The sequence below is a fragment of the Hyposmocoma kahamanoa genome, unplaced genomic scaffold (genome assembly GCF_003589595.1).
Source record: "Hyposmocoma kahamanoa isolate Upper Pololo Valley unplaced genomic scaffold, ASM358959v1 66, whole genome shotgun sequence".
Lineage (NCBI taxonomy): Eukaryota > Metazoa > Arthropoda > Insecta > Lepidoptera > Cosmopterigidae > Hyposmocoma > Hyposmocoma kahamanoa.
The window spans coordinates 15,498,832-15,513,831 of NW_020653854.1; the positions used below are offsets into that span (position 1 = coordinate 15,498,832).

Below are 15,000 nucleotides of genomic sequence, written 5' to 3' on the forward strand. Positions count from 1 at the left end.
TCTGACGAAGTAAACACTCCATTATTCACTGAACAGATAAAATGTCGATGTGCGAAGAAACAAACTTATTAGACTGGCAATTGCTAGCACCTAATAAAAACTGAAAAACGCTCATTACCAACGATATTTCTATCTTGAATGTACTATTTTTAGCTGTAAATTAAACTTTGAAAATTTTCAAAGGCTTTATCGTTTAATTGTACAACTGAAGGTACGTCATACGAAAACATAAAGTCAATTGGAACAATAACCTACCCATCTTTTTTGTTGATCTTACTAATCTTCCGTTTAATCCTTTCGGTGTAAGCGGCAACAATATTAGATAGCAGGGGGAGAGCAGATGACTTTTCATCATCTCGTACACCGACTTCGGTGCAAAGTTGCCCTCTGGTTTTCTTTTCAGTTGGTAAAGCGGCCTCTGATGACATCACAGATGAAGTGTAGAGGTATCCATTCCACTCTAGATATTCCCTAACAAGTTCGTTGACGAGTAATACTTCATCTGTAGGAAGTGGTGGTCCGTTCTTTTGGTCGTTTGATGAGGTGACGATTCGACGCTCTTGGAGTGCTTCGGTCACTTTTGTTCGTACCTAGAAATACTAGTACAGTTAAATACTGCACCTGCTACTGCATTATTGTTTTTCATGAAGTAGTTTCTGTGCCTGAAAACTCCAATTTAGAGTACTGCCCAACAGTGCACAAACTGTACGACAAATTGTGAATTTCAGCACAACTGTGTACTCAAACCATTCGCACACTTTTATTTTTGTAAATAAAACAATTCCGAAACTCGCTCTATTCTTTTCGTAATTGACTGTGAATTAACTTTACATCTCTGGTTCTAAAAAACCCCTCCAGGAGGAAAATCTTTGTGTTACACGCAATGGAAACGGTACTGCAAACAATGACGACGTACCCACTATATTTCTCATACAGAATAGAACCCAAGGTTTTCGAGAGTATTCTCGTAGATTACTTGACGAAGGGGATGAGCAAACAACACAATGCCTTCTGTATATTTCATGTGTACATTATCCCTTGTAGATAAATCTACGATATTATCACGCCATACCGTTCAATTTCAACAGTTATTTAAAGCCTGGTTGAAAGAATGTTCGCCTTCTTTGCGGGAGATTCTGAGGTCGACTCTTACTTGCACTACTGAAATCTTTTCTAAACGTACGCAGTTTAGTTTACTGATAATGACTTCTATAGTAATGAAGAAAAATATCATAATTAAACCTGCATGTCCAGAGACCATTGTATTGGACAATGGCTTAAAAGCTTCTAGCCCAGAATGACAGGTTTTCAATAATACAGATTCCTAGTTCGCGAATCTATTTGTCCTTGTTTGAAAATCTTTCTTTTCGGGAACCTGTCCTATAACTGGAAATTTTGCTTTTTTGTTGACCCTTAAAACCCTTAAAGCTTAAAATTCGCTCCTTAGAGTAGATCAAAAAATAATAGATAGAAAAGGGGGCACTATAAGACTTAGTAGCCTTGGTAAATGAAAAATTTTCAGCTTATTTTTTCGAAAACTATCGCCGCGGAGAAAAATTAATAATAACAAAAAGTGTTTATTTATATCTGTTATATCCAATCTATTCGAAACAAACACTAAAAACAATTTAAAAAATTCAATCTTAAAAATGCTCTGTCGTTTCCATTCTTACAGTTCAACCTAAATGATCGTAATAAAAAAGTATAATTTTCATACATTATATCTATCATAGAAATATCAATACAACTATAAATTGCAAAATTATGTAAAACATTGACCTACCAACAAATGTGAAATCATAATGATAATTACCTCCGCCTGCAATTTATTTAAATGACCGCTTTTCTTCAGCAGGTCCTTTATAGCTATTAACAGCTCTTTCTCCGTAGCCGCTTGTTTGTCGCCCATCGTAGATATTATTCAAAATATTTTTTTTTTTTTGATAAAATTATAAAACTCCATAACAACACTGTGACAGCAACGAGATTGAAAACGTCAAAGTTTGGCATCGATGTTTGTTTACTTTTTGGACTTTTGAAACAAGATACTTGATATTGTTTGGCTGGTAATTGGTTACAGTCTTCATGGGCATTAATATTGTCAAAGCATAGACAGACAAATATATTATTTTAAATAGTGTTCCTGTTATATTGAATATTCAACACATTAAATAACTTCAATTAATTACTATATTCTGAGAACTGTTACTTACGAATTAATGGAACTTATAACATAAAACTAAGAAAGTGCTTTGGTACTTTTGGGGCTCTCTAGATTTGTTGCTATTCACTTCGTTCCTATTATTTTTTCCTACATCTTCGCAACATTAACAAGCAGGGCGTTCTTTCACCGAAGTATACTCCACTTAACGCGGAACATAATTTTGTATAATTTTGGGCATAGCTGAAATAATATAATAAGTGGCAGACAATTGCACCAAATACTTGACCTCACTGCAGGGACTCCCAACCAGCATTAGACTAAACCCACACACTAAAAGAGATCCAAGCCTAGCAGTGGATATATTGTTTGATCCAGATGAAACCAGGATATTCCATGTACCAGTGTAAAGAAATTTTGGCAGTAATACCTAGTTCACCAAGACCAGAACTAAACTTCCTGAATTGGCCATCGATTTAGCAATCGGCGTAAAAGTACTTGGCGATTGTTGCTCACGTACAACGAGCACGGATATATGCTGGGGACAAATTGATTTTTTTCACTCTTCCCTACCACAACGTTACCACTGGTTGGTATAAGTGGAATATCGTGTCCACTAAACCATGTCAATAAAATCTTAAAATATACATTATAGTTTTCGAACATCTCCATCGTTCGATATTAATGATTGCTAGAGTTTAGACGAGAAAATTAAATACGAACTCCGTACTAGATTATGATGAGCTATTAGGGTCGTGTTTTAGAGATACGATGATGCCATAATGGTAACAGCGTAGACTCTATTGGATTTGTAGTTTATAGTGTCGGAAATATAACGCAGTATACAGCCGCGTACGCTTACTTATTTGCATGAAACATTATTGCTAGATCAATTAATCACTCTCGACTCTAATCCACTAAGACTCTGACATAATTATACTAGTAAATACTAGTACTTTAGTACAACTCCTCGAGAGAAGTAAACTTTGTTGTTGTCCGTTTCAGTACAAATAGAAATTACACATATTCTTTTTTATCGCATCTTTTTAAATAAAATGGGTTGCACGAAAGAGCTTCACCGCACGACGTAAATCCTTTACTTTCCTTTTCCATTCCTTTTCTATGCCTTTCCTGTTAGTCTGGCGCACCTTGAGCAACAATCGTCGAGTACCTTATGTCGATTGACAAATCCTTTCACCACAATGATAAGCATTATAGTGTATACCATCGACACGATAAGAAGAAGAAAACGAAGAATAATAGAATTGTTGCTTATGTATATCAAATTTAGCACATAGAACGAATGAATAAAATAGATTGACGAAAGAGATGTAAAGAGCTAACGTGGAATGCAACATTGTAAGAAATAGGTCACGAAACATGTTTTCAAATCAAAATGAGATTGTTCATAGAAAGGCTGGAGGCGTAGTAAGACGAATAAAAGGGCGTGTATGAAAAGATTGATAAATATTTGAAAAGCAAGTTAGGTTTGCCAGGTTCGTGCAAAGTGGTAATCTCTGCATATCCTAATGGGAATTCAAGCCCATGAGCGTATGTATAAAATAACAGTCTAATGGAATTTGTGCGACTCCACCAAATATTTATTTTGGCAAATGGGTTAAAAGATTACCAATTTGTCATGGTGGTATTATCAGTTTTATTTCTTCTAGAGTATTTAATGTATATTATCAACCTAAAAAACCCAAAAGGTCTGTGAAATTTTTAAGTGGTTATTCTAACTATCAATACGAACTTTTCCTATGGAGACCTGTATGAAATCGCGAATAAAAAAATCATTTATTCCACAAATTTTGGTCGATTGAGTGCAAAAATCTCGCACATCTTGTGAATTCACTATGTTGACACAGCATGCTTTATCGATACCAAAATATTTTTCTATACTATTCAATTATATTTCAAATTAATATTTATACCCGTATGAGAAAGCTAAACAAACTTTCGCCAAATATTCCTGTTTTTCCGGTTACCTAAACCATAACCCAGTTTCTACATACAACGGTAGAAACTTATTTACCTACTACATAGGGTGCACTATAAATTTCCGGAACTGCATAAACAATATTTAAAAAGTAATTACAACATTTGAAAATGGAACTCTTTGACAGTAGAACACAGTTTGTTTCATCTGACTGTCACTTGTTTTTACATTGTAGCGTCATTTTAGAAATTGGTTGTCTACATCACCATGGATTTAATTCGAGAAAATTTTCGTAGTATGATTTTCTATGACTTCAAGTGTAACTTAACAGCTCAGTGGAGCTCGGCTTCAAACTGCTTTTGGCGATAAAGCACCATGCAAGACGACTATTTATAGCTAGTTTGCAGATATCAAACGTGGTCGGCTGAATCTCAGTGACGAATTTCGTGATGGTCGCCCGTCCACTGCTGTAAACAACAAAAACATCGATGCTGTGCGCCGATGATCAAAACAGACAGACATGTGATATACCATGGAATTCGGGCATCTTTAGGCATAGGCACGAGGCAAATACAATCAATACTACACAAACATTTGGGTGTGAAAAAGCTATGCTCTCGGTGGATCCCACACAATTTGACTGACACTCAAAAAACGAATCGCGTCACTTGGTGCAATGCCATTCTTACCAGATTCATCGAAGGGGCGTCAAATTTAGTGTGGTACAGAATAACAGGTGACGAACATGGATTTATAGTTACGATCCCAAAACAACGCAGCAATCGAGCGTATGGGTATTTCGAGATGAGCCGAAACTAACCAAAGTGACGCGCGTGCAAAGTGCGTCTAAGCGGATGATTGCTTCTTTTTTAAATAAAACTGGACACATGGCTACTGTTGCTTTGAATAATCGTTGTACCGTGCATAGTTATTGGTACACGACCATTTGTTTGCCGGAAGTTATTGACAAACTCCGTAAAAATAACGGCCAGGCAGACAAATGAATTTTTGAAGGTGAACAACGTTGACCTTATGAGCCATCGCGCGTACAGTCCCGACCTGACACCATGTGATTTTTATTTATTTCCAAAAATTAAGAACCAGTTACGCGGTCAATAATTTTCTTCACCTGAAGAGGCTGTCGAAGAATATGAAAAATATGTTTTAGAGATTGTCACGGAGGAGTGGCACAAATGTTTTCAAAATTTGTTCATTCATGTGAAAAAGTTATTAACGCTAACGGAGAATATTTTGAGAAACAATAAATTCATTTCTGACTATTTATAGTATTTTTTTCTTATTCATTTCGGAAACTTATAATGCACCCCACGTACTATTACGTACAGCAAGGCGCTGTCTGTACACACGCAAATGTGTGCGTGAAATGCTATGGTTATCCATCATTTCCTATCACTGAACTACTTATTTTCTCGATTAACGTGCCCAGTGAATTTGTAAGAGCAAATCAATGTATTGATAATTACGTATAGTGATTTTATTCATTAAATATTAAACAACAGTAAATTACGCCAGTTAAGTTAAATAAGGTCAAATAAGTAGCTTAAACAAAAGACTGAACATAATAAGTGAAACACTACTATAAATGACCTACACTAAAATATTTCCTTTTAATAAACAAAAATCTCTAAATAATCGGTTATGAAATCGCATTATATTCAAAATTTAAATATCAAAATCGTCCTTAACGAACGCCTCGCTGGCAGCCTTGTTGCCATTCCGTCAAAACGCAATGTGACTGTCAGTATGAGGGGCGCCGTGTGTTATCTAAAGCTACAGAGGAGCGGACAGTGACCAATCTCGCTATTTTTTTATTCTCTGCCTACACTTATAGGCCAAGCACAAAAAAATCAACAATAGCATGCTCAACAAGCGCTAAATTAAAACAAAATAAAGTTAGATAACTAATCTTCAATATCTGGTTATGTTTTTCTGTTGCTCAACTCTTGTCAACAAGTAACCTAATTATTGTCAAGAATATTAAACCGCGTGCCAATATTTTAAAAACGAATCAAAATCAGTAGAAATAGAAATTTTAGTTGTATGTCATTAATTAGCAAAGCTTCTATTACTATCTTATCGCTTACTACAAAAGGCAGCCCAATTATTCTATAGCAGCGTCGCTGTTCGAGTTATGATGTGACTAAGTGACAAATCTTGCACCTGTCGGTAAGTGTCACGTTTGTCCATTCGCCAATAACTGAGGGGCATTGCCACTGCACCCATCATCCCGTATCATTTCACCAGTACCTTACCCTTCAAACCGAAACACGGTAACGCTCACATTATACACACTTTTGCATTTTAATATGCTACTGTGTACTTATGTATGTGTATATCTGTAAATGATGTTGCGTTTTATTTTTGTTATTAAAACAATTATTTCGAATACATTAAGTAAGTAACGGTTATTGTTAAAGAATTCTATTTCTTAATGATTTTCACTTCAGATTCTTCAAAATATATTTGAAATCACAGCCGCTAAACATTTATTACAAATATCTCCTATGTAATTAAAATCCCATAAATTCGTACTATTAAATAGACAGTGAACATTTCCTTTTATATTTTCGTCTCATAAAATATCTAAATTATCTCCACAATCAAAATAATTACTCGAGAATGAACCTTAATTAAATACGGCCTCCACGTGCTCCATTTGTCTTCCGAATGCACAAAGTTTTGTTTTGATAAATCATAATGAAATTTACGCTTCTCCAAGAATAACGTATTGTTATTTTTGTAATTAAGTTTATGTCTCGTTATCTGTTGTTCTCATAGCTATAATCACTGTTTAGACAATACCAAGTAACAAGTCGTGCGCCTGGTGGTAAGACAGTTGCAGGGCCACTCAGAGCTTTAAATCACATAGAACTTAGAGGCATTGCCACTGTGTCGGCCACACCGAGATATAAACATTAACATTTATTATCAAGTACCGTATGTGACCACTAGATGGCATTGTATTGTATAGAATATTGGTGACAAATAGATGGCGCTGTTCACAATTGCATAATGTTAAACTGATATTGCAACCAAATATGTTTTATTGTAGATCGTTAAAATAATTATAATTATAATAAAATCATCACCGGCACCTCTAGGTGTGGTATGCGTCTACGGCTGCATGTATCGCGTGAGCGGATAAAGTAATATTTCTTAACAACATTATTATTTCACGTCCACGAAGAGCGCTGCAACACGGATTTAATGATCTTGGTCCATCGTATGTACGAATCATGGGTGCGATTATGCTTTTTCTGAAATCTAGTCTTTAGTCATAAGATCATTTATTTTTTTAACCTTTTTTTAGGTAGGTACTCCATATAAAACCGAGTACTGACTCTTTTCTTACTAATTCAACATGTCATTTACGCATAAAGATTATCAAGTTTAGAAAAAGTGCCAACGCGTAAAAGTATTTAATAAATACTAGTTGTTTACACTACACAGATGGCACCGACACAGCTCACTCTTTTGTCCTATTGTACTCGAAAGATAAAAAAGTAAGACGAATCGGTGAATATAATATTTCGTCGACTATACCAACTGGTTCAATTAAACAAATCATTCAATTAATTATTTGACTTGTACTTGGCAGTACAAATGGCCATGACTAAACTGTCTACGGTAGGGTCAGTAACCTGTTTGTTTACTCTTTCTGTGAAATGAATTGAAATGAACTACATTACGGAACGCAAGCAGCTGTTTAGGTTGTTAGTATTTTACAAAAGAACCCTGTGTAAAGAGAGCTTCAGTAACAGTAGAGCACCTTGTGAAAGAGTTCATCCAGGGAAGTACAGACTGCCACCTTACCTATTTCTGCCGCCAAGCAGTAGTGTGAGCGTTACTGCGTACCGGTTTGGAAGGGTAATGTGCTGGTGAAATTACAGGCACATGGGACTAGTCGACTTATGTCTCATGGTGACGGGCGCAGTGGCAGTGCCCCTCAGATCTTTGCGAGCTCTGAGTGGCACTGCAACCATTACCATCAGGCGCATGACTTGTTTGTCCCGTCACTTGTTAGTGTATTAAAAGCTTGCTTGGACGGTGAGAAATTCATTGCTGTATCCCATATTGCATGAGGTTACGCGTGCGCCACTATCTTTTAATTAAGATTAAGTTGAAATATTGTTCAATAACCCTCCAATTTTTTTTGTAATATATTTTTTACTTTCCAGTTCGGCGGCCTCCTGCCCGTGACATATAGACTACTTAATAATCTCAGTACAGAGTACTAAAAAAACCGACCTCAAAAGTACGTGGAATTACGTCTATTTGCTAAATTTCATTGAAATATCCCCTAGTTCGCCACTATACAGGACTTGATACTGGAGATAATAAAAATAGGTTCTCACTACGATACTACTCAAAGTATATCGAGGGAAATACGCTTGAATTGGAGAAATAGCAAAATCAACTAAATAATTGCTAAAAGTAATTGCTCCTAAATTAAAGTTAGGCGCTATTTATAGAAATGAATCTTCATGCGTGAACAGCCACCCTTAGAGGTGGATGATTTCCTTCCAAATGAAATGGGACCACTATGGAAGTACCCCCTTTCCAACAAAAAAAGAATCATGAAAATCGGTTTACAAATACCGGAGTTATCGCGTAACATACATACAAAAAAGAAAAAGAACATACAGTCGAATTGAGAACTTCCTCCTTTTTTGAAGTCGGTTAAAAAGGAAGAACTTCAAGTGCTTACTGTTAAAAAGGTCAGTCTTATATTTGTGGAGTTTTATAACATAATTACTACTTTTTTTTATAAAATTACAAATATTTATATATTAAATACGCATTTTTTATATACGCCAGTTGTTATACCTGACTACTTGACTTCGACCGACCGAGCCGTTACCATAGAATACCGACTCTCAGATTAAATATTACAAAATTCGTCTTAGGCTCAATTAACATTGGAAGTGTATTTTTTTAACCATAGCTCAATGAGGTTTTTCATTACACTTGCTCGTAAACAGCACAGAATACGACCTCAAAATTGATGTGTCTGAGTTTCACCAGCACTTTTACCTTTTTTTTTACCTTAATTTTACTTTAAACCTGGAACGCAGTAGTACTCACATAACTGCTTAGCGGCAGAAATTGGTTAGGTGTCAGAACTTCCCTGGACGAACTCTTTCACTAGTAGCTCTACTGTTTCTATTCTCTTCATAGTATAGTAAATTTCTTCTGTCCTGTTGAAAGGCATAACTTTATTCCATAGCCCCTTTATACGACAAATTACTTGCCTTTTCTTACCCTCAGTCGAATTAACTTATCATTGATCTTCATCGTCCCCGCTTGCCTTCTACTTTTCCTTATGAACTTTCTACTACAATCGTCACGTTGTATGACGTGGCTCAACATACTTTCTCGTGGTCTTTTAATCACCTATTGGGTGCTTATTTTCTGTTTCATATTAATAAAACCCACCTCTTAACATGAAATATTTTGTCACCTATTTCTTGACAATATTCTTAACTTACCCAAGTACTATGTTAATAATAGTAAGTTAAGGCTTACGTAGCAGACCACTGGAATAGAAATACTTATTAGTAGGTCAGTAAAATATTATGTTAACGACCACCTCGATTTCAACATTGAAGCAATAGTATATTTAACGAGCCCTATACCCCACCTACGGTGGGGTCGGGCTCGACCTGCGGCGCGTGGTCGGTTTCAGATTACAGGGTGTGCTTATACTCTTCGGTGGCACAGTGATTAAGTACTATGGGCGCTTGATGAGGAGGTTCAAGATTCGATCCCTGATTTGAGCCAAAAATATTTTGAAATTGGTTCTGATCAGGGTATTCAGGTCAGGTCTGGGCCCTCAGAATTATCGTTACTCTGGTACTCATAGTACAGGAAATTCCCTGGTTTGAGATCAGACATTTGGAGTGATTGTCTGGCATTTTTTCTCTAAATACTTCTCTTTTTGGCATATCTTCCAAGAAAAAAGAATCTAAGAGAGAGACGATCGAGATAGAACAACGCTATAAGTATCTTATTTGCACTACATCGGGAAGTATGCCTTACATTTTGAACAATTGTGAAATCTTGTACCGTAATAGAGTCTCCGTATCCTATCTACGTAAGGTGGCGTGCGGACGCTACGGGCTTCGCCCTCCGCAACACCTAGACCTACGGTCTCGGCACTTATGACTTTAAAAAAGTTACCATAACACTTTAAGGGCGCGTTCCCACTATGTCGTGACGTCAGATTGTCGTGCAGTATACAGTGTCGTGACTTGTATATTTAAATGAAGTTGTTCACATATAGCACGATACGTTTAACTGTCGTTCACGATTTTTTATCGTTACAACGACAAACTGCCGTCACAGGGAACAGCTAGAACGACAGTCGTCAGACGATAAAAAAATTCACAATAAAAACGCGACGACAGATTGTCGCAGCTCCTATTGTCGTCACTTTTTATTCATCGCTGTGCGCACGTATTCTGCTCCCTGCCCTCCAATCTTATTAAAAAATTAAATTAAATTAAAAATCATTTATTTCAGGCATGGCCCATAAATTGTTAGTAACATTAAAATCTTATTCTATTATTAGTAAACCTATATCTAAACACAAGAAACAAATCTGGTAGGTACATTAAAAGCGGATGTTCTGGGCAGCGGGTGTTAGGTGCACCCGTACCCAGTGCCGCAGCATGGAGCTGTCCTCCCTCACGGCCACGGTGTTCAGGATGCTGTTGGTGCCACCCCGCATCCGCCGCATCAGCGATGCGATTCTTTTGCGCACTATTGCGTGAAAGCCGTCCACTCGCGCCTCGGCAAACATCCCTGAGGCACTGCAGTAGCGTGACAGCCTCAACAGCAATCTGAATCCGTTGTTATATTGGACACGCAGAGCGTTGTAGGCTTTCTGTGTGTACTTTGTCCATAGGCTGCACGTGTAAAACGACTGGCAATAGGCCTTAAATAACGTCTGCTTTACCTCTTTCGAACTCCGTGCAAATCTACTAGCCAACATATTACATCTCACCGCCAACGCTCTGCGTTCCCTATCTATGTCGAGGTCGTCACTAAGGTCATCGGTGACCCAATGGCCAAGGTATTTAAATTTATTTACCACCGGTACAGCAACGCCCGACAGTGTAACAGTCGGCATCGAGTAAGTTTTTGCACCAGATTTAAAAATCATAACTTCACTTTTTGTGGCATTATACCTTAACCCATGGGCCTCCGCGTACCTTTCACATACATTTAAAAGTTTCCTGACCGCGCTGACTGAAGGGCACAACAACACCATGTCGTCTGCGTAGCTTATGTTGTTAATCAACTTACCGTCTATAGAGCATCCAACATTTGTGCCGCTGAGCTCCTCAATAAGGCCATTTATGTACAAATTAAAAATGGTAGGTGAAGTTATTCCTCCCTGCCTCACACCACATTCCAGCCCATAGGCCTCTGACACAACACCCGCCCATCGGACGTGGTTTATTTGACCTCTGTACCAAAATTTGAAAATGGAGACCAGTTCCTCAGGCAGTGTGGTTTCTGTTGACATTTTATGCCACAGTACATTATAAGACACAAGATCGAAGGCCCTTGACATGTCTAGAAAACAGGCATAGACAGGTGTCTTTTTGTCTGTGTAGTATCGGACAGTCTGCTTGAGGCACAAAATAGCAGCTTCAGTGGACAATCCAGGTCTAAACCCAAACTGCCCATCATGCAGGGTAACGTGTTCTCTCAGTTGCTTATCAAGCAGACTGTCCAACACCTTAGAAATAATAGTGGACAACGATATTGGTCTGTAGTTATTTTTATCCGAGGGGTCTCCATTCTTATTTTTTACTATTGGTATAACAATAGATTTTATCATGTCACCAGGGAGGTATGAGTGACCTACACAAAAGTTAAGCAGCATGCACACAACTCTGGGCAAGTGTACACCAGCGTGCCTAAGGTGCTCAACACTGAGTGCATCGTGGCCCGGTGACTTCCCCCGTGACATATTTTTAATCACTAAATCTATGTCTTTGGCATTAAAAAGAACATGACATTTGCTTGAGTACTCCTCCGTGTTGTGCACCTCATACACACACTCAGATGGTGACACCCTAAAATGCTCCTTAAATAAGTTGGCAATTTGAAAAGGCTCACTAACACCTTCTACATTCATAGCAATACCCGGCTTTGGATTTACCTTGTTAGTCATTTTCCAGAATTCGGAGAAGTTTTTATCTTTATGATGACTAGCTAACAAGTTCATCTTCAATTGCTGTGCATTATCCTGACACCATCTTAATTTGCATTTGAAAACTTGTTTACTTTCTTTCATTCTACTATATATTGCACCTATTTGTGGCTTTCCATATAAAAGCCACATTTGATAACAAAGCCTCGCGTCACTATGTAGTGTTTTTAAATATTTATTCCAACCTGGGACATGGTGCTTTTTCCCTACATATTTACTTTTAAAACTCTCTGTAGCTGCCCGTTTCAAAATACCAACTATTCGACAGTATAATTTGTTTATAATTTCCCTGTGCAAGTGATCGTTACACATTTTGCCGCTGCACTCTGTAAATTCCACAGGAAAATCTATCTCCCTAAGCAGATTGTTACAAATACTTTTATATTTATCAATTTGTTCTAAATTTCTCTCCCCCCAGATAACCTTATTAACATTTAGTTTATTAATTACATGTTTAGGTGTTATTAAATTAAGGTAACACGTAATAATAAGGGGAAAATGATCTGACCAGAACACATCGTGTAGTACATGGATATCTGTGATTGATAGCCAAGCAGCTTCAGTGACAATACAGTGATCCAGCCACCTTTGCGACCCGTGAACGTCACTTACGAAGGTATAGGTATCTGTGTTCAGGCCTAGTTTTTCTACGTCCGCACAACGCCACAACTGTTCATTACAAAAATCGAAAAGTTCCATACCAAAGAGTGTCCCAGGGTGAGCGTTGAAATCTCCCAGCATATAAACCGACTCGACGTCGCTATTTCGTACAATGACACTTATCTCACTCATACATTCTGTAAACTCACTCAAATTATCAATCGCGTCAGTTGGCATATAGACAGAGAACACCAGAAATGGCCGCTCGCCCATATTAACCTTGATAGCACATAGACGGGCACTTAAACACTGTATTACAGAGACCGTACTGAATACGCTCATTCGCCATAGTATCGCCACCCCGCCGTAAGGCCTGCCACGTAAAATCCCCGCAGTCGTATCCATTATACCCCGGACCCTCTGCTCGCTTTGCAGTAGCGTTGGGTCATCGCCAGAGATGGGTAAGCGCCCGGGTTTAACACGACGCTTTGATAACGTCTGGTTTAAATGGGGTTAAAACCAGAAGTCGAGGGCAAAAACTATTTACGTCTAAATATTTGTTGTGAATTGAGTTATGTTCAAATTTAATTATACATATTATTACAAAATATTTGTTGCTTTATTATCAGGACAGGTAGATTTACCTTTCTATTGAATACATTCGAAAAGCGAAACAAATAGTGATACGAAAGATCGTATGCACTTGAATCGATCTTCATTGAGAATCCACAGGATTGACAGGTGGTGGGTATTATGTGGAAATGCCTCTTCTTCGTGTAATAAAAATATAGAAATTTGTTACAAGTTATTGTATATTATGTATATTCATCATTCAGCCATACGACGCCCACTGCTGGGCATAGGCCTTGTAACCGTCGTCTGTAGGATTCCTTAACAGTATAACTTTTGTTATGTATTACATAATTTATTATACAACGTATTTAGCAAACATTACTGGCTTGCGTTATAAGAAATTGGGTAGTAGTAAAGAAACTACGATTTATTCAAGCTTTCTACAGCGAATGCACATTTGTACCATAAAGTAATTCAAAACGGGTTCAAAGAATTGCGTTAATTTTTTTTTTATAGTTGTTTCGCCCTCACGAAATTGACAAAGGTTACGGAAATGGTCATTTCATAAACAAAGAGCATAATTTTGGAAAGGGCTTTTGTTGCACAATTTCTCGGCATAAAACTAAATGACAGGGAACACTATTTATTGCTTTATGAGGAAGGGTATTGTATAAAAAATGTAACAAGAGCCGGTAAGAACAATAAACGCCAGATGCCAATAAGCAAGATGCGCATCTTGACAAAATGGCGGGTGTTAAAGAAAGTCCAACAAATAGGACTCTAATGTAGCCACACCCTTTAGAACAAAGAGAATTTCGGTTATTGATCAAGTTAGGAACCGTATGCACGAAAACGGGGATGGTGAAGTTAATGGAAAGGGAAATCGGAAGCCGGGGCTAAAACCTTGGATCAGGGAGCCGTCAGTGGGGTACCTAGCTTTTCGGGATGTAGAGTCGGCTCGGGGACGGTCGAAGATAGGCTCCTTATCGTGTCGCGCGCGAATTTAAGTAGTTAGTTGGATCCTGTTTATAACGCAATGTGGCAGTTGGGTTTCCTCCTATTTCGCAACATTTGTCGCGGGCGCGGAGACTGCGCATCAGGCGGAGAACGCGAGAGCTGACCACCACGCGAGACGCGAGGATTTGACGGTCATGAGGCTAACAAGTACTCTAGGAATTATTATCCTAAATGTATTTTATACCAATTCCATATTTATATGTATTGTTAAGTATGTATATTTGCTCAACTAACTATGTCTAGGGTTTTCCTTTCCTAGGGGCGAGGGGCGGAGTGCTGACTTTGTCTTATTTTATCATCACATTTTTATTCAGACGCGGCTAAATCGTTCTTAATTTCTTAGTTGTACAATTCCGATGGTGTTCATGATTTAATTGTTGTTTACCTATTCGTAATTTTAGAACATCATTGACGGAGTTGTTCATGGTGCGAAGTTGCATTGATTAGTTACATTGCGATTGAATT

At 37.7% G+C, this 15,000-nt stretch overlaps 1 protein-coding gene across 1 annotated transcript; it reads right to left on the reverse strand.

Moving 5' to 3' along the window:
* Nucleotides 1-210: 210 nt before the first annotated feature.
* On the reverse strand, nt 211-1,916 carry LOC113232003 (lisH domain-containing protein FOPNL-like). The gene is made up of 2 exons (XM_026466624.1): nt 1,814-1,916; nt 211-590 (listed from the first exon to the last, which is right to left on the reverse strand). Exons 1-2 carry the CDS (start codon nt 1,907-1,909, stop codon nt 252-254), a joined length of 435 nt encoding a protein of 144 aa, XP_026322409.1. The 5' UTR covers nt 1,910-1,916; the 3' UTR covers nt 211-251.
* Nucleotides 1,917-15,000: the final 13,084 nt, after the last annotated feature.